The sequence below is a fragment of the Xylocopa sonorina genome, chromosome 7 (genome assembly GCF_050948175.1).
Source record: "Xylocopa sonorina isolate GNS202 chromosome 7, iyXylSono1_principal, whole genome shotgun sequence".
NCBI classification, from domain to species: Eukaryota; Metazoa; Arthropoda; class Insecta; order Hymenoptera; family Apidae; genus Xylocopa; species Xylocopa sonorina.
Genome location: NC_135199.1, coordinates 1650679 through 1671312, shown reverse-complemented (window position 1 = coordinate 1671312; position 20634 = coordinate 1650679). Strand labels below are relative to the sequence as shown.

At 40.1% G+C, this 20634-nt stretch overlaps 1 protein-coding gene across 5 annotated transcripts in view; it reads right to left on the bottom strand.

Annotated features, from left to right (window-relative positions):
- Window positions 1–15955, bottom strand: part of Ptp10d (Protein tyrosine phosphatase 10D) — a 32638-nt gene extending 16683 nt beyond the window's left edge. For all 5 annotated transcript variants that reach the window (XM_076897885.1, XM_076897887.1, XM_076897886.1 and 2 more), the window contains exon 1: window positions 15844–15955. In XM_076897885.1, the coding sequence (XP_076754000.1) occupies window positions 15844–15930 (87 nt within the window). In that variant the 5' untranslated portion in view covers window positions 15931–15955. The remainder of the gene's footprint in view (window positions 1–15843) is intronic.
- Window positions 15956–20634: the final 4679 nt, after the last annotated feature.

The window sequence follows — 20634 nt, the reverse complement described above, 5'->3', positions numbered from 1 at the left end:
ACGGGGAAGCAGGGGAATTCGCCGAGAATTATTTTCCAAGCGTGCATCTTCAGTGATTAAACGCGGTCGCAAGCCTCAAGAGAGACTTTCGGACCGTTAAAGTTTCACGTCGTCCGATAGGTGCTCGTTTTCCTCTTTTCAGTTTTCCTTTTTTTCTTTAGAGGCGACGCCCCGCCCACATCCCCCTCCCTTTCACCACTCCGTCGAGCTCGTCGTGCTCGTTTCGCCGAGCGAAGTTGAGAAAGACCTTGCACGAGACAGTGACGGTTTCAATGTTGTTGCTGTTGTTGTTCTATTCTCAAAGAATTTCGTTCGGTTCTTTTTCGTCTCCCCGTTTCTGAAACGTTAGGTGCTGCTGATGTCGGCCTGCCAACTGGCGCATGGGAAGCTACAAGATAAAGACCTCTTTTTTTGTCGTCCGTTACGTAAATACCGTCTGCCGTCATCGTCGCGTACCTTCGCGCCACTTTCCGGATACTGTTCATTGCGTCACGTGCGTTTATAGATTAATGAGAATTTTCAATCTCCAAAAATATAGACGGGGTACGCGATACAAAAAAATGAATAAAATATCCAATCATTAAGAGAGGGAGAGTTACTACTAATTTCGAACAACGTCCAGAATTTTTCCAGATTTTTTCTCAAAATTTAACTAAAACCGTAAAATGTTACGATACTGCGAAATAAGAGGACTACATAATTGGAGGGCTCTACTGGAGTTAACTTTATTTGCAAAACGATTTATATTTATAATAAACGAAAGCTTCCATGTAATATTATTTTCCGCGTTCCGGAGTGGAATTAATCAGATGATTGATAAGCCATCCACCAGTTACCGAGTATTTTACATAAATTACTAAAAGAAAGATCAGTGTGCGAAAGAGGAGTAAAAATATGGCTCATTTCTGTGTGCTCGTAGTGCATAGTATCTGTTTTTATGTCTATTCTGATATTGAAAAAATTCAACTGCGTACTGAAATAATTGAGCAAAACAAATATCTATTATATGATGAATGAACATACTCGATGGACATGTTTCTCAGGTAAAACCTAGAACTGTATTAATCGTACGCTGTAATTGAAGAAAAAGTCGTGCAGAACAGAAATTTTCATACACTAACAGTACATGCTGTTCTATAACGGGTTCCTCCACTAATGAGATTCCGATAATGCGATTCGAGGAACATCCTCCGCTACCCGGGGTCATCCCGGCACGAATAAAACGACCAACCAGTCTTACACTGCATAATTTCCAATCCAATTCCAAAGGATAGAAATGCGCGCGCTACCGATACTATAAATGTACACTATAAATACCACAAAGGTTTATGCCACTTTGCCATTGACTGGCGGCCTCGTCTGGACGCGTGTCGTTGTATCATGTCATGATCTAGATACGCAATATCGCAACACAGAAATACCAGATTTCCACTTTATGTAACGCAAAACTATTACGCTCTTGTGTAACAATTGCTCCAGCTAGTACAATGTTGATCTCGTTTTTGTAAAAGGTATATATATTTCTTGCACAATTTATTTGTTGTGACGGGGATTTTTCCAATTTGTTCCTTTAAATAATATGTTGTACTATAATTGTTAAGTACAAGGTATAGCAAGATGTCATGCTTGATTTATTTCAAGGACTGAATGTCTAGGGATTGATTTAAACCACTCCGATAAACGGAATGTTTCAGTTTTGCGATAGTTTATCGCACGCATAAGTTCAGAAGAAAGCAATTAACACATTTCTTTCTAGTTTTCAATAAAAATAATAAAAGTATTACAAATATATGCTATTAGATCGTAATCTAAATGTCGAGTGTTATGGATAGCTATTAGGACGTAACACACGAATCGGCTGTTTCCTGCAATTGAAATAGATAGATACATACATAATCATAATTCTTGCAATTGAAATAGACAGATACATACATACATAGATCAAAGTGTGTGCAATTTGAATCCAGATACACTAGTCAATAAATCACAATACACTTTCCATTCCGTTTCCACAAAACTGTTGACTGTCTGAGTTTTATGAAACTGTAATCCAAATTTTCTATTACTTTGCTTTAGAAAGTTAGTTTCATTTCGTCCAATATTTTCAGCACGAACACATGTAAAACTGAAAATTATAATCCCCTTAAAAGGAACCTAAGAGAACGCTGTTCGAGAGTTCACTCTCAGAGTGGATACAAGCCAAAGCCAATGAGTTGAAAAAACGGGTGCCAGGCGCGTGGTACGCACCGAACGTATTAACTCTTCACATCGGCTATTTAAATTCTCAGCGATTCTTTGAATATCCTTCCTTCCTTTCTCCAGTGTTCGCCAAATCATTCGTCCCAACGCGTAAGAAAAGTAGAAATGTTTGCTCCTGTCTCTGATTTACACGCTCGGTGGAGATTGAATACCAGGAATAGGAAACGCACGAGCGAAAAGACGCGAGGCGATCTTGCACAGAGAGGAGTCTTGATAACGTGAATTAAATCGAGACCAACGGTGCGAATAGAGACGCGTTCGTCGTCCCGTTTAACGAGATAAATCATAATGGTGCAAGGGGTACAACAATCTATTCGTTACGCTACCACCAGCCGATGAGTACTAAAAATACCATGAGAACTCATGCTCGCATGTTGCTAGACATATCGCGGCCTCATTTGCATCCAGTGTCATTGATTCCATCGTATATAGGGTGTCTTGAAACAATCTTTTTATAATATAGGAAATAAATCGTAAAGTTTCTTATTTTTCAATCTTTTTTTCTTTTTTCTTTTAATTTTTATTTTTCTCGTGCTCTCCAATTAATTATTTACACGTATTTATTTAAAAATCAGTAGAAACTTCCCGGTCAACTAGTCGACCAAAATCACTTCTTAGCCATTCGGGCAGTCGTATCCGAAAACAGTGTGCCCAAAATGAAGTGCGTGAGACACTTGCGATAAAGCAACGCACCATTACGCCATTACTTTTCCACCGTACTTTTTAATACAATACATCGGGTAACTACCGTTTAACTACTAAAACCATGTGTTTTAAAGCAAAATTTGAACGATTTCCAGGTTTCAACTTAACCCCCACCCCTTGCGTGATTGCTACGAATGGAGTGGGATGACGCACGCGCATAGACGTCTTCTCGAACTTTTTTACTACAAGATCAATCATATGTAATACTAGTTCGTTGAAGGATATTGTAAATTGCATTGGTCATTTGGCAAACAGTTAAGGAGTAGCCCTTTGGTCGTCATCTTGGCTCGCCTTATTGAGAGCCATTGGCAAATAGATACGTAACGAGCTGGCTCGCGCATGCCGCATTTTCTTCCAATTTCCATGAACCTCTCCAGGCAGGAAGTGATACGTCCGTGTGATATAACGTTAGTTGTTTCTATACCATTAATACTGAATGGTTACATAAGTTACAAGTATATTCCTTGGCCGCAGGAAGGTCGCGTTGTGGCCGATCAACGTTACGTGAAAATTTCGAGCCGCTCGGTTTCTAGATGTTTCGCTGCTAACTTATCCTCGTCGAAACCTCGTTCAAAGTTACTTACTTACTCGTACACCTACGATTCTCCGACAGCTCGCGTCGGAGTCGCATTTTCACGCATTCGTTTTGCTTCGTTCTAGTTCACCGATGAGTCCCGAATCTCTAAATAAACTATACAAGGCGTCCCTGCGTCGAATACCCGAACCCTTGTAAACGGGAAGATCTCGAAGTTTGTCAAAGACAAACATCCTCGAGAGAAACAGAGTAGAAACACGGTCCCTTCGTATTGAATTTCTTTCGAGGGAAAGTCGGACAGTGGAGAAAGAAAAACCGTACAGAACGAATGAAACGAAATTACAATTCTCGTCTTAAATTCAATTTCTCATCTTAAAAGATAACGTGCCATTGAGAGAAAATTTGACTGTTACGCTATACGAACGTGTTCAACGCACGTGTTTGACAAACACACTGATCTCCGCCATTATGTTCACGAAACATTCAGCGGTAACCATCATTCCACGAAACGATCTAATCTGACGATGCAATATCCTAACAGAAGATGAATCCAACCAGTAATCGATAGATAAGATCTGCATCCACTTAGCGATCCGACTTCCCGTTTGCCAGATGCTCGATAACGTTTCTGCCAACTTGTGCAACCCGATGTTTTATGCAACACTGATCAACTCGCGAGAAAGAAGATAGAAAAAACGAGGAAACAGTTGCTTTTTTACAATTTTCATACATTTTTATTCACGTGCCATGAAAGCTATACTTGCAACTTTCCAAAGTATCAAGACATCTCTATCGTATTGTTATTAAATAATTAATCAATACTAGATTGAAATTAAACATACGATTAATTCGTCGGATTTCGATATTATTGTTTAACGATAGTGTCCCAACCAGAGACATTTAGAAAGAGTTCATCCTCTAAGGAATTCCGTGGCTTAGAGGTTTTAAACAAGTAAAGATAAAGATCTACTATCCGAGTAACCAAACAATTGAAACAAATTTCAAAAACGGATACAAGTTATTTAATATTCCATTACAAGCAATTGTATCACTAATAACAAGGAATTAATTCGTTACAAGTATTTTACGTCCGCACAGTAGCATAAATATCAATTCGTTCCACTGCGAGACGGCTCCACCGGTAACTGGCCGTATAAATCTTTCCGTGAAAAACGAGACAACGAAATATTATCTAAAGATTATCTGTCTGTCCGCGGCCGCAAAAAGAAAAATAAAAGGAAAAGGAGAAGGGAGTTATGCTTCAGCTCTCGTGAGCGAGTTCTCGGGCGTGAAATAAAAATTGTGACGAAACCGTGACACAATTCATCGGAAAAGGAGCAAAACGCGACGCAAGCAACGAACACAGTTCACCAACACATTTGGGCGAGAAATAACTTTTTGCTTTGCGTAATTAAAAAGTTGCTCAACCATTGCTACGACTGTGCAACATTTGAAATGTGCCGGCTGGGGAAATTATTAACAGTCGGCCGTTAATCGATTTCCAATTTAATGACGATTGTATCGCGTGATCATGATTACGAAACAAATTAGAGCTCAAAAATGACACACGTCGCTACTCTTCTGGATTACCTTCAATTCGGGAAGTAACATTAAACGTATACTGTACGTAGGAAGCTCAAGTCACTTATACGTCTGATATTAAATGGCCAAGCGTATAAATCATCCAAGTCGTAACGTGTAACAAGTTTCAGCGTTAATCGGGGATTAATGATATAACGCGGTAAACCTGCTGAGATCGGGGAAAAATGCAGACACATCTCGCTGATAATCAAATTTATATGCAAACGATAATTACAAGGCATTTAAGGTGCCTCTCCTTAAATTACCAAGATCACCAGGATATCCTTCGCGCAGCGCAATCAAACTCATGCGCGTCATAATTCTATATGTTCACAGCCTAGGTGTGTCTACACTTTAACTAATGAACGTTTAATAAAACACTAATTAATTTCCATCGATCGACAGCCTACAAGGTATTCGCGTTTCTCGGTGTCCCCTTTCGCTTCGAGTAAATCGTGAACGTTTCTAAATTCACAATCTGTACCAGTAAACGCATAAATTACGGCGTTCCACTAGATTTGCCACGGATATTTAAGTGTTCAAATTTTTGTCAAAGCATGGACAACTTTCAGATTTGAACGCTTTCGCGTGCAAACTAGGTTTCGGTAACACTATGCGCAACAAAATCATCGAACACGCTGCGATTTTTCAAATTAATATTCCAATTGAATATTCGCGTTCATTTGCAATCTCGCATATAATGTGTATGACATTATGTTATGTACTTATTTACACTTGAGAGAGAGTGAGACGACTTCATTAGCCCACATTTCTAAGCGATATATCCTTACATATTCACGGATCCGTAACATTGTGACAATTATTTAGATTTAAATATTGCAAAAAGCTTAAAACATACTCTATTTAAATTCTCTTCTTTTCTCGAAACTTCCATCCCCTCATTCATAGTTAATACATCAAATAAACAGGTCCCATGCAAATTCCACATTCGTGTTCATGGAAACTTCATTTATTTCCCTTCCTCATCAATTTCCATTCCTCCCTCACATTTCGCAATTACAATCCATCAACCACGAAGTATTCACCTAAACATCCAGATATTCCTTCCAAGAGATTTCGATGCAACATATGAATCCTTTCTGATTTTTACCCAAGCGCGCAGATTAATCCTTTCTAAGAAAAAAAGAAAAACGAAAAAAAGTTTCTGAGCAAAGTAGCCAACGCTCCCTGAGAATTCTTTCAACAGACGTCATTACGCTCTCGATATCGATTGCACTAACTGCAAGGAAACCTACGTGAAACGTGTTCCTATGCGTCCGAGCTGAATTCATACGTTTATGCACGGTGTAACGGAACTCTACGAGCACCATACAGTTCGCACGACGACACGTAGCTGGGAAGAGTGGTACCGGTGAAGAACATTTCTCCTCCGACCGTACATGAAACAACTTTACCATTAGGATCCGCTAAGGAATCGCAACGATATTATTTCAATAGAATAAACTTACTACAATGCGTATAGAAAAGACTCACTTTTTTTTTAAACTTTCAGGCTCGTGTATATAAAGTTGTTCGAACACTGCGTGTACATTGATTTTCTGGGAACTTTAAAATTGTTTAAATATTTCTATGGTAGAGTATGCAAGTAGTGATCGAGTAAAATGAAGAGAACGTCGCGATTTCTAGTATTGAAAATGTAACGAAAACCAAGAATAAAAAATACACGTTTCAAGGAAAACGGGTATGAAAATACGCGTATACTAATGATAAAAATCCATAAGACTGTGACAACGAAATCCTACATGAAACTGCCCACCAGCACTCGCATACGCTAATCACCGCTTAGCATTAGCGCATACGTATACGAAAGATTTTCAGATTCGTTTCTCGGCGAATAAAGAATATTTCCTTAAATCATTCGTACAATTTCCTAAACGACTTAACAAAAAATTAGTCATTTTTTCAGGTTCAGTCGACACAGAAATAGGTATACGTAAATCGCTGATAAATTCAATATCTATTTGCTCGAACGTCACGATCGAAACCCTCGCGGGCAGATCGTCCACCCCGTTGAAATTCACCCCGCGACGACAGGAAATTTCACGCGTGACGACGTCTTACCGATTACATCGGGTCTACTGTGCTCGGAATTTTCAGATTAGGCGATCTCCCATTCGAAGAGTGAATTGATCGTGACGAAGGAATGCCCGAACTTTTTTCAATTGAAATATTCATGGAAATAACGTAGACGGAAAGAGAGAATTAGAACGGTGTACTAGTGATTTAAATTTCAAGTATCCGTGTGAACGCTCTGAAAAATTGCAAGGTGAGACAAATGAAATTACGAACGAAAATGCCTTCGAAGAAGGTAGTAACGATTGAAATCTCAATTATGAAAATGCGTTACGACCACTTTGATGAAACTTGAACGGTTACAAGATAAGATAGCATAGGTTGTAACGTTTAATGGTTTTTAAATTTGAAAATTGCTAAAATTATATGCCTAGAACGAACGTTTTCTAATTTGAATTTCTAATTCCGTGAGCAAAAGAGTAGTAACTACTTGGTAGATATAAATTGCAATTCAATAATTCAGAACTGTTTCCACGAACTTGAATATAATCCAGAATGTAACTAACGAAACGATAAATACCAAGAAACTTATTTGAAAGGGTTTAGAAACGATTCGTTTATTTTTCAGACATACTGTACGTAACTGAAACAAAGATCTGAGAGCATGGAACATTTAAATGAAGAGCGGAATAGCCGTGAGAAGTGAGTTTCTTGCTCGCCTTCGAGAAAAACGTAGGTAATAGAGGATACGGATGAACCGCGAACGACGGTTTTTCTTCCCACATTATAAAATCCACCACAGTTTCAGCTACGTGCCATTAAATATGTCATTAAATACATACGACGATTGCGTTGCAATGCATCGAAACACGTCGCCGGTTAGAAATGAATATGTTGATTGGTAAATATGCAATTTATGCACAGAGAAATATAAAAATCCAATCACCTCTTCGAGCTTCTAATTCCTTGAGAATATTCCCATGTGTGAAAAACCGTACAATTTTCAACACGGACTTCCGCGACGTTCCGCATGCAAGGATGCCACGAGATTAAATCGTGCGAGGCAACGAGCAAAACTAGAAACGATACGCCACGTGCATCCAAACGATCCCAGGATTCTGACGTCACTGCGGAATAAAAGAAAAACGACGAACTGGTTTTACCACTTGGAAATAGCTTTTTAGCCCGTTCTTTCTCTTCTCACGCGTACGTCGCGTATCCGCATTTAAACGACTCCCATCCTGTAGTTTCTTCGGTTAGATTCTTTCTTTCTTCCTTCCTTCCTTTTTTTATCCATATTCCATCTAGCAGAACGTATCTTGATACGTTTAAGACGCTTGATATTCGTCCAATTTCCCAATAAATTCACTAATATTTAACTTTTCTTTCTGTTATATAAACGAGACATCGCGTTTCGTTTTCTGTTTTTTCCTTTACCGAATCTACATTTTTCCTTGGCTAATTATAATACATTATCCATAGTTGACTTCTCTAAACTTGTTTCTTATCTTAATCAATTTTCATTAATTTATGTGGACACGCAACGATGAGTGATAGGCATGTTAAATCCGAAGCACAATACTGTATTTACAGAAACACTGCCTGAAAAGTGAAAGTCGCTGGTGAGGGCGCATTCGAATGTAGTTTCTAGTATCGAAATAAACCGGATTCGTAGATTAATTGTTACGTAATTTTCAGAAGATTGACGAAAATCATTTAAATCGAGAGTGGTGTTAAAATGGTTAAACACGACCTCGGATACAAAGAATAAATGTGTGAATACACGGCAGCAATAGTTTGAACGTTTTCGTAGAAGTATTCAAACTTGATGATTAACTTGAATGAATAACTTTCGATCGTAGCGAAGAAATTTTTTAAGTAAAATTTCACTTTGCATCCAATACCGTTTAATGGATTATTTTTCGTGTAACGTGTAAAGTGTTTAAAACCGCAAGTAACGTAACAGCGTTCGAGCTTTCTCTTTCCTTCTGCGTATTCTGATGCGCGTAACAGTTCATTTAACAACACGAAAATTATTCTCCGATTGCAAGAACAAAATCAATTTAAAAGCAATCTTTTCGAATAATATTATACTTCCGGCCATACTTTCCATACTGTTCTACAATAAACTGCATTTAACGTAGCTGCATTACGCGCCGTGCAACTTACATCGCAGCAATTACACTTCACCATGTATCTTTCCGGTGCAAGTACAAGACCTAGGAGATATATCTGTAGTCGTATCGCTTAATCGTCGAGGTCGCATCGTTTTAAAGTAATTACAATCAAATTTCTCCAAGAGAAATGAGCGATGTATTACTGAACTAGGTTAGCATTAGTTAAGCTTTATATACACCGTTCTAAAATTGTTCTAGAAGGTACAATAATAATACCATGTACGAACAGCTGTACGAATTACGATTTCAACAACTATATATCAAACGGCATCCAAGTATTTCCCGATCGTAACGTTTGCACCTAACGAGAATCGATCCGCGTCAAAATGAAATGCGCACGGTACGCGTTTCTTGCGTGTCGATTAAAATTTTCCTTCGCGCCAATCGAACATCTCGCGTTCTTGCATTGAATCGGTCATTTTTCTTCTCTTTTTTTACTAAGAACTTTTTTTACTTTATTTACTTGATGTTTCGAAGTTCCATGTCTCACGATTGTTCTTTCCCCCGCGTAGGTAATTATTCGCGGCACGTAGGCCTCGTGTATCCCACAGGATCCCCATGCTGTCCTCATGTTCATTTACTTCTCCCGTCTGCTCTATTTTCGTAGCCGCATCCTCCCCGGATAGGCCAGGATGTACTCGAAACCCACATCCGGATGCGAGGCCCACGTATACGCGCACCGGATCAACCACGTGCGGCCTCTGCACTTGCCCTTGCACGCATTTTAGAGCACGATGTTCAGCTCGATGCTATCCGACTTCAGTTCCGGTGCTTTGAGCCGAGCTCAATTTACGATTACCCTTTCTTGCATTCCTCTAATGCGTCACGAGAACGATCGCATATTCTAAGATCATTTATCTTACTATTTCATTTGAAGAATTTCTGTTGCCTCCGTCTTTTATCTTCACTATACTATTTTGACTATCCGAAGTCACGTCATTCAGTTACTTACTACTTTAGTCTACGAAATAACTACCTCTATGTACATTAAAACTTTATTTAGGTCACGTTGATAAATGAAAATTTAATTAAACAACTACTGTTACAACAAATGTTATAATCAGATTAACCCCTTGGCTACTGTGGGCGCATATACGCGCTCAGAAATTTTGCTTCTGTAACACGAAAAGCGCATATAACTGCTCTGAACATTTTATCTATAATTATTCCGATAGATCTCATTTCAATTAGGCGAAAGTGAATACTAATTTCGATGTTACACGTTTCGTTAATTAAGTGTTATTTACTGGATCAGAAGCAATCAACAAACAAATTTTCCGTTTTTTCCCCGTTTTCCGCCGTAGTCAAAGGATTAAGAATAACTTGAAAGAACGAAGACGGTTCAACGGTGGACGAATGTCCGTCGAGCGTCCGCGTAAGTTTCTAGGTCACCGTTCTGGTAGGTCGTAAACTTTTACGCGATACGCGGTGAACCAATGCATAAATAGTGCACCGTACTCGCGTAGTCGTTACACTAAATACAAACTGATTGCTTGTCACATACACGCTCGTTACGTGTACCACCATCGTCAATATCCGTTACAATTCCGTGATAATAGCGCACTAGGCTAAATCATGCCGTTTTCTACTCAAATGTTTACCAAATAATTCGGCACATTCGGTTTATCTTAGAAAACGTGCATATACCGGGAAAGGTAATTAATAATAGTGGTTTTTCCCTCGAAAGCACCAATCTCTTACTTTTTACTCTGAAGAGGGTCAAACTGTCTCTACGCAGATTTCTCGCGGTACGTTAACCGACGAGACGCGACAAGGATTAGATTCTTCGTAGTAAGTGCTTAAATTAGCACGCGGTCATGGGCCCCGAATTCTGGGCCAATAATGTCACGGCTTTCTCTCGATCCCACCATGTCTAGAGAAAATACCGCGGACAATTCGCGCGCGTTACGCCCGCGCGGGCAATAGCTCCAAGACTACTATTATACCAAGACTACTGTTATATTTTTCAACATGATTTCAAGTTTTTTTTAATAATAATCGAAGAACTGAGGTTTCCTCATTATTTCCAGCTGATTATCATCCATGCATGTTAATATTGTCTACCTTTATTGTTTAATAAAACACCTTTAGTCTATGATCGTTCTATTGGTTTGTTAAAAATTCGTTTGATAAAGATCACACTTGTACAGTATTAGCAGAGAGACGTTATTTAACACTTGATGACTCATAGTCAACAATTTTTTACGACGATGTGACAGCTGTTAAAAGAAGTATTTATATCGCGATCTGACCGAACAAAAAATAGTGCCGATCGACTAGATACGGTCGTTTTATCGAAACGTGAATTCGATCAGCTTCAGTTTCAACGTTGGATAAATAAGAACATAAAGAACGATATCTATACCCATCGTCCCAACGTTTCATAATTAATTAGCTTGTAATTCATTCGGTGAACTATAATCGTGCGCTGATTGGACTCAAAAATAATTCATCTTCCATTCGATTGTAAAAAAAAACTATTCGCCGTTTGATCAGCGCGGATTTGATTGAAACCTTACCAGTGCGAATCTGTCTATCGTTCACCTCGAGTTACACGAATTTTTATTGTACCAATTTTTTAGTTTATCGATACGAACACCCCTTCTTACTTCACTCGCGATATTTCACTTAAACTTCGAGCAAAGTTGACGTTTACTTAAAATGCAACTGTAGATACGCACACTTTCTAAATGGTGGCATACCCATAAAAAAGGTAATATTTTAGTTACCTTGATTAGTCGAACTGAAATGATATCAGTTGTCACGTGTGAATAACAGACTTGAAGATGTCAAGTTAATCAGATTCAAACGATAAGATATCAATTAACGTGACTCATTTGAACAGTGACTTATCGAAACAAAAGACAGAAGAGGAAATAGTTGCAAAAGAAAGTGTTATGGTTCACCAAAGTCTGTATCTTCCTAGAATACTGCGACCATTTTTCAAGCGCAACGATACAACAACTACGGTACCGCGCCTATACTTTTCCTTCGACGTACATACGTAACTATTCATCACTTTCCTGCGATCAGTTTTCTTCCATTTACTCAAGAAATCTTAAAGATAGCAGGATTCACAATAGAGCGGATTGCAGGATAGCTTGTATATCATTGGCTTACGTTTTGTTCAAAATGGAAAACATTTAACAAAATGTTATCAGATATCTAAAACGCCATCAACTAATTTTATCTGTCTGTCAAAAGCACACAGTAACTACCTTTCAAGATTTCAGCCTTCCAGCTTTTTCTTTCCATCTCACTTTATCTACACTCCACCACTAATTCCATCAAATTGACAAAATTTTAACATTTAGTTTAGTAGAAATACAATACCATACAAATCAAGCGGGAGCAATGAAAAATGATTGAAATGCTTCACAATTCAGTTTCGTTGTCAAAAGTATTGTCATAAATTTAAACTTTGATTGCACAGCCATCGAAAACAAGGAGTATACGAACGGCAAATACTTGCTGGCCTGTAAAACCAACAAATTAATTGAATCAGACCACCGTGGAGTGATGTTCTGTTTAAAGTTCCCCTTAAAATATTTTCTATCTTTCCTGCTCGCTTCTCGTCATCCCAACGTAAATAAATTTCACTACAAATTGCTACGAGTTTGCCAAATTTTTACTTGTGCACTGCATATTAATTAATTTTAATTAATATAACAATTATTAATTAATTTCGAACATTTATCACAATTAAACATAATTTTTCTACAAGAATTCCAAATTGTTTTGTACAAGAAAAAGTGTACGTTCAAGTTTTACTCAATTGGTTGATACTGACGAAGCAAAAGAAACGTTGTATTGTTCCCAGTAAAGGTACACTGTGATTCACGCACAAACTCTGACCTCAAAACCTACAAAAATTCTACGATCTTTTTCCGTCCTTCGGTCTGCGCCTCTGCTACCGAGTCACTCATGTCTGTATTGTTTTTATACAGATCTTTACTTTATTCACTTTCACTTAGCCTAGTTATTGCCATGCACCAGCGCGCGTATGCATGTAAATAACCTGCCAGTAGTTTCTAGCAACGGCCCCGCTCGTTCGTCGATCTTTTAAACACACTCGAAGTTACATGCAAACCTTCGAAGACACTAAGCAATATTTCCGAGTTTAAAAATAATTGACATGGGCGTTGCCCATCGAGCACAAAGCGATTTCATTTGCCACGGTTACCTGGCTTCATACGCAGAAACATACTTTCGCCGAGGGAACTTTCCTTTAGTGATAAACCATTATGCACTTAGTCATTCTTCATGCTCCAAGCTTCATTCGTTCAAGGAATATCCTAATTGTTTCTCAACACCTTTAAATCCTCTAAGAGTTCCTTTCATCGCGATATTTCTTAAAGACAACGACAATCAACGAATTTAATATTGTTCGTGATTATTTACTTTCATGAAGCCGGCAGCTTCGATCTAATAGATCTTTTTTAATGTATTTATACGTATAATGTCATGTCAATATCACCGAACGGTTCGCGGGTAAAAGTACCTAAACCTTGTCGATCAAGTAATTAAAGAAAATTCCGTAAAAAGTACTCCACTCGACAATATATGTTAGCAGAAACAGTACTTTTCAGATACGTATTTCGCAAAGCTATTGGTGCTCCAATAATTAAATTAAATTACTTTTCAATTTCCTCTCTTCCCTATAGCTGGAATAAATTCTTATAGACCTACAGCACGGATTTATAGATATTCGAATATATGTGTATGTTTAAACATGAAACGATAACAATTCTGTAACAGGAAAAGAAGAAATCAAATTAGCACGCAGATTATCAGCAACTCCTGTACGCAATTTTTATCTACACATCCTGCGTTTGTGTACATTCATTCCCAACTTCTTACAAAAGCCGCAAATGACCTATTTCTATAATTTCACGATACTTGTTCACGCAAACCACAAGTAAAGCTCGTACTTTTATCTAACATGGAAACATTAAAAACTGTAAGCATATAACAAACACTACTAAACATTAACCACTAATAAACCCACCAAGTCATTAGAAACTATAATGTTAGCACGAAATAATTCCCTATTATCCACACACTTGCATCTATAGTCATCCCTCGTTTACGAATTCCCTACCAGCAAAAATTCCCACACCGAATGGTATTCAGGCAAGCGTTTCGCAATCCGTAAATCCCGCGTTTCGACGAAGCATTTCGATTGATGGAAATCCATCGCGTATCAAACCTGGGAACGTTTCGATCACCATGTCCGGAACGGCTCGAATTCATGGGGATATGTATGAATGGGCATCGCATGGACTAGAAGGTAACGTTCTCTCTCCCCCTTTCCCGTGCTGGGAAAGTCAGCCGAATTTCGCAACCCCTGGACACAAATCGGAACTGCGCGGACGAGGATTAAATATCGACAGCGTAGTCCCCTTCGCCGATCGTTGACCGTAACCCTAGACGACGATCTGACTCGGATCTGCGAGCGCTAACATTTCGACAGACGCCTAATAATTGATTTAACATCGATTTCTATAGCCTTGTAGACGGCTACGTCAACGCATCACGAATCACGCCAGGGACATTCCAAGGTGGTTTAATCCGTTCCTTTACATTTCCGCATGTTAATATTGATATCAAATTGATAGTACTTTTTCATCGACTGTTCGAGGGGACCATTTCATTTTACTTTAACAGATAACTTAAAACTAAAGCGATTTTATTTTAATTAAACTGTGTAATTAGCCAATTCGTTTCGAACGTAACTAAATTTGTCACGTGCAATTTATTGACGTTACGGAATTGTTTAAGGTTTGGCCACCTTTAAAGGTGGCGCAAAAAAAACATAAATACAGTTCTCACGTTGTCCTTTCGTATAAATTGACGCACTTTTGTCGCGCATTTTAATTTATAGGACGAATTGAAGTGTTCAAAATGGACATTGTATAGTTCTCAAATGCAGTGAAGTATACAAACAGAGAAAATTTGATTGTCACGCAACTTGATATACCTAGCAGTAAGCATAACAAAGTTTCTATTAAAGAATTGAACTTTTCTATTTCGCAATTACTTTGCACGTAAATCCTACTAATTAACATGATGTAAGTGAGATGTACATTTTAAAACGCATACTAGTCGAAATTAGTCATAAATTATATATCATGTATAGACCGTATAAAGAAACAAAATGTTTTGTAAGCAAAACGATGTTAATGCTTTCAATGAAATGAAAAAATAATTGCTTTCCTGGAATATCTTATCTAAGCATCTCGATTTCACTGTGAAATCACCCGCCCTCACCTTAAACATAAGTATTTTCATGCCTTCGACGCTGCGGTTATTAATTTTGTTCCACCTTCAATTCCCGGTCCTCTATCGGACGAATATAAGTAAAAAGCAATCGGTGCAACGAGGAGATTGAAACAAACTCGGTCAAACAGATCAAAATGTAACATCCGTGGGAAGGTAACTGTAGACGGTCGTCTCGAGTATCGCGCACGGATAGATTCTGTCGCAGACAAAGCCGCGTTCCGACAACACGTCCTAGATTCATGCTATTACCCAACACATCATCTTACTCACCTTTGTGAGCAGCGTCAGAAGTAAAAGAAGGGTGCCGCGCAACCTGGCCAGTGGTCGCGACGAGTAGACGATGCCCGTGCTCTTCATCCTTAACAAAATTGTAGCCTGGCAACCCTATCTTGTGTCCCCCGCTCGACGCTTGCTATTTCGTTGCTCCGCTCTCTTGGTCTTCCCTCACTCTTTCTCCTCTTGTTCTGGCCTATTTCCTCGCGGCGATCCTAGCATTAAGGAAATAATAGATGAGGAGATCGAGTTAGTGTTTCATACGAATCGAATTGGATGATAATGTAATAACTCTCCGCGGGATAAGACCACGCGGATCCGTTCGACGTACGACAAATTCGAAGCTGACGTAGCGATCGACAGGCGGACGTGCGAAGCCACTCTACACGTTATAAAAGACACGGCTATACCTATTTGGTCACTGATCGTAATAATACGCGCGTCAAACGTACTTGCGATCGTCTGTCGATCAATCGATCGGCGACACTACAACACCGGGACTGCGCTCGATTTGCCAAGCAACACGACTGGTATCACGAGGAATCGCGCATCCCAGCCTGGACACCTTGCGACAACACCTGTTTCTTCGATTCGCAGATAGTACAGTTGCGATGATAGCCTTGCCAGATGAGATCGAGCCGTGAAGAAACAACAGGAAGAACGACAGCTGCCATATCCATCGGCAAGCTGACTCGAGTTTGGCTAAACGGAACACTCCTCTTTTTCTCCTTGCTAACCCCCTCTACTTGTTGTTCCGGATAGCACCGCTTTGTACGTACACTCGGTGTGGAATGTTGCAAACGGTACACAATGACCACGTGTCGGCGTGTGTCACGAACGTATGCGGCTTTTCGCTTCCTGCTGAACTACTTCGCGCGATAGATTTCCTATCGTTCGCTTTTTCAACACTCGCTAGCCGACTAATCGAGTCTTTTGTCAGCGGGGCTACTAGCCCCTTTTTCTCCTCGTTCTATCGTTTGTTACCCTTCTGGTTCCACCTTCCGTCATCAATGCTTGAGCTGTCCGGCTAGTTCGTTCGAAAACCCGAGATACGAAACCTGTCTTTCCGCATTCTCTATCGTGAATCGTAATCAATGGAACCAGTCAAGTTGGAAAGTTAGTGAACCGCGATGACACGGTCGTCGTGTCGTCGTGATGAACCCGACCGATCGACGCTAGGGACACGGGAGCATTCGAATAATGGACAGCACGTTCTCTTTTCGATTATCAATGAACTGTGTCTGAACCGTGTCCGTTCAAACGTGACGTTCGTCGAACGCAACCCTAGCCTAATTGAGTTCCTCGACGCATGAACACATTACGTTTTGCAATGAGCCTGTACACTGGCATCTCCTCTTTTCCAGAGGGCTCCTCACGAGTGTTCCCCGCGAACCGTACAACGTGCGATAGTTACAGCTGGATGAAGGTTTCCTCCTCCTCTTCCGGCCACCTCTACCTCTCCTCGTTCCGAGCACTTGAACGCGCGGAACGCGGGATAACGACCCGGAGGGATGCTACCCTCTAGCGCAGCGGGGACAACGACAAGGTAACGAACCGAGTGTTACAGGATCGGAGATGTATCATTGTTGTTGCGTACCCATCAGGTTATTGAATATCTCCTGAAGCCAGAAATTCCCTCGTTTAATGGGAACGAACGATTCGATTAATTTCCTTCGTTTTTTCCATTTTTCATCCTTTCCTAGCCATCACTTATTTCCGTCCACTGCTTACTTCCGTCAAAATACGACATCTACCTTCACGCTTTCTTCTACCAAATACTTCGTTTCTTATGCGAATGAAACGTATACAGTCCGTAAAGAAAAAAAAATTCAGATGGTACAATCCCTTTTTTCCTTTTTACCAATACTTTTGCTCCTTTGTACTCGTGCCTGAAACGGCTCGCCTTAATGCCGCTGAATTATGTAAATAACGAACGTCATAGAACGCTGAACTGAATTTGAATCGATCTTCAAGCCAATCCAACGAGGTTTCGTTCGTTTCTCCTTTGTATTTCGAATCAACCATGAACGAGACATTAAAACGTACGTGAAATACGAATATCTCTAGCGAAGGAACGAGAAGGAAATCACTTGAAAATATGTTAAAAGTGTATCACCGTGTCTCAAAATGCAACGTTGTCTCGTACGATTGCGACTCTCCATTCCGATCGATTATGATTGACGAATAAGAACCGAAACGTGTCAGCATGTTGAACGTTTTGCGATCAATGCGAAATCCAAAGTACGTTTTATGTTTTCCGGTGTAGGCGTGTCGGCTGACAGAAACGAGTTTTCATTTTTACCAATCGCTCTTTTTAGCTTGATGCACGGCAAGCGGCGAACGGCGCCGCAAATACCGTGCTTGCAAAATCAATATGTCATTAACAATATACCACGAGATCGAACGTGAAAGGAATCGTAATCACCAAACAACATGATTGCGCATCGCGTTTACGTTCCTGAACTCTTTTCTTTTGGCGAGTACGAGTTGGTCTGCCGTTCTGTTACACCAGACGGGTGTCGTGTCATACGTAAAGGGACAGAGCACATCCGTGATTAATCCGTCCCGAACAAGTACACAGGCACAGTACACAGTTGACGATGAAACTTTCGAAACGGGTACACACGTTTGAGAAATCAATATCGAAATCGAGTCGTTCTCCTGTTTTTGTTTAAATTAACTCGGATCCATCACATTCCGGATGATCAGCAGAACACATCCGATCAACGAACTAGGAAACGAACAATCCCAACACTCGTACCGAAGACACGAAGCGAGGGAGATGCGTGACAGTCAGGAGTAAGAGACGCACGGGTCGAATCCTTACCACGGGAACAACGCGCGAAGGGTAAGGGTTTGGCTTCAATGTCGACAGATACGCGGTTTCGTCCGAACAGAAGTGCACCCGGTCAACTGGCGCGCTTTCATGATGCCTCTCCCGGTGTAGGCACGAGCAACGGGACCTCTTGGCTTGCTCTTTCGGCACTCCAACTCGTGGCTCGCCGAACCAGCAGCAGCTAACTTGTTCAGCTTGCCTTGCCTCGTCCCCGCCGCCTCGTTCCCTTCCCGTTCAACGGCCACACAGCTAACCTGACTGCCTGCCTTTCCATTCCCTTCCATTCCATTCCATTCCATTCCATTCCATACCATACCATTCGTTCCTCTCTCTCTCTCCATCTTACGAACTGACAGCTGCCCCGGCCGGACACCAAGCGCAGCCGCCACCACCACCAATCCTCCCCACTTTCGACCCGTTCCCTACCATCGGCTTAGCCCTGAAACGCTCCCTCCGTCCTCGATGTTCCCTGCTCCAATCCGCCGCCGTCATCGCCACCAACGATTTGCACTATGTTCTCCGTGTTAAAACCACTACTGCCACACTACGCACGAATAGAAATGCAGCTCATCTACGCGTCCGTGTGCGTGCAGACCAGTAGTCAGGAACGTAACTTGCTAAAGAGATCCTTGGTTCTGAGTTTGATCAACAGTTGGATCCTATAGATATCTATAATATATTTATATATGGTAGGTGGTATTGGTATTGTTCCTTGTCTGGAAGATTTTCAATGGTTTTACTTTATTTCTATTTGGAAGGAATCTCGTTTATTTAATGATATATTTTTAACAATAATAATTCACGTCGAATAGTTATAATATACTATTACAATAGGTATTAAAATATATTACACTTACATCACTTAAACCAAATCTGATCTATCGATACCTAACCGAACCCCTTCACTTTAGACTTTACTGCTTTCGCTTTTCTTTATTTAGCCTTTGTACCTGCTGTTTACATAACCAATGGATGAAAAATATCGAACCTCGAAACCCAGACAACACACGACAAAATGGTGTCAACACCATACCGGCACTGCATTGCCACTTCTGAGGAGTGTCAATAGATCCGTAGCCATCTGTGACCGGATTCGTTAGCGTGCCAATCGCTGTGTTGTCTGAGTAGTTAAAAGCTTCCACATATACTATTTTGTAATGAATAAAACAGCATGGATAATAATGACGAATTTTGAAGGTGTATAGCGACAATAAACACTAAAGTACTTTCTAAAAGCACACTAAAAGCTAAGAATCTTATCACTTTAACAAATCGAAAACCGAAAACGACCAATACTTTCCACGTTTAAAAATTAACGTCATCGATAATGGGAAGTTCGAAGCCAGGACTCTGTACAATGCTCTTCATCCACATTTCCATCGGCCATATTGCCAAGTCCGTTTGAATCATGCGCACCAAGTTGAAACGATCGTACGTATCTTTATACAGCACGGTGACAACCACACCTTTTTCATCTTTTTCTTCGCACTTTGCTACGTACTTTTGCACTGACTCTCATCTACTCAAGTGAGAGTTGCTGGTTAACGCAAAACACATACCACCGACAGTGGCATATTGGCATTTGTATCAACAGAACCTTACCAATCGTTCTTACTTTCCCACCTCCGTCCTAACACGCCCCCACCTACGAGGAACAACCTTCTGTCGATGTTTGCCCTCTACCCTTATTGCGAACTTTGAACAGAGAGGATTAGCATTTCTATCCTTTGCTCGCGCAGAAAATACGCGAGCACTGTGTCTATGTCTTGTGCCTCTTTCACACAAAAATATCCAACACAGGAGCGTAACGCGAACAATGAAGTATATACCATTATACTATACCAGTAGAAAGAATAAGCTGTCTCGTGTAATTGAATTAAAAATTTATAGCTCTTTGGAATTAAAACAGAGAATTCATTCCGTAATCTTATTATGGTTGGATGAATTTGAAA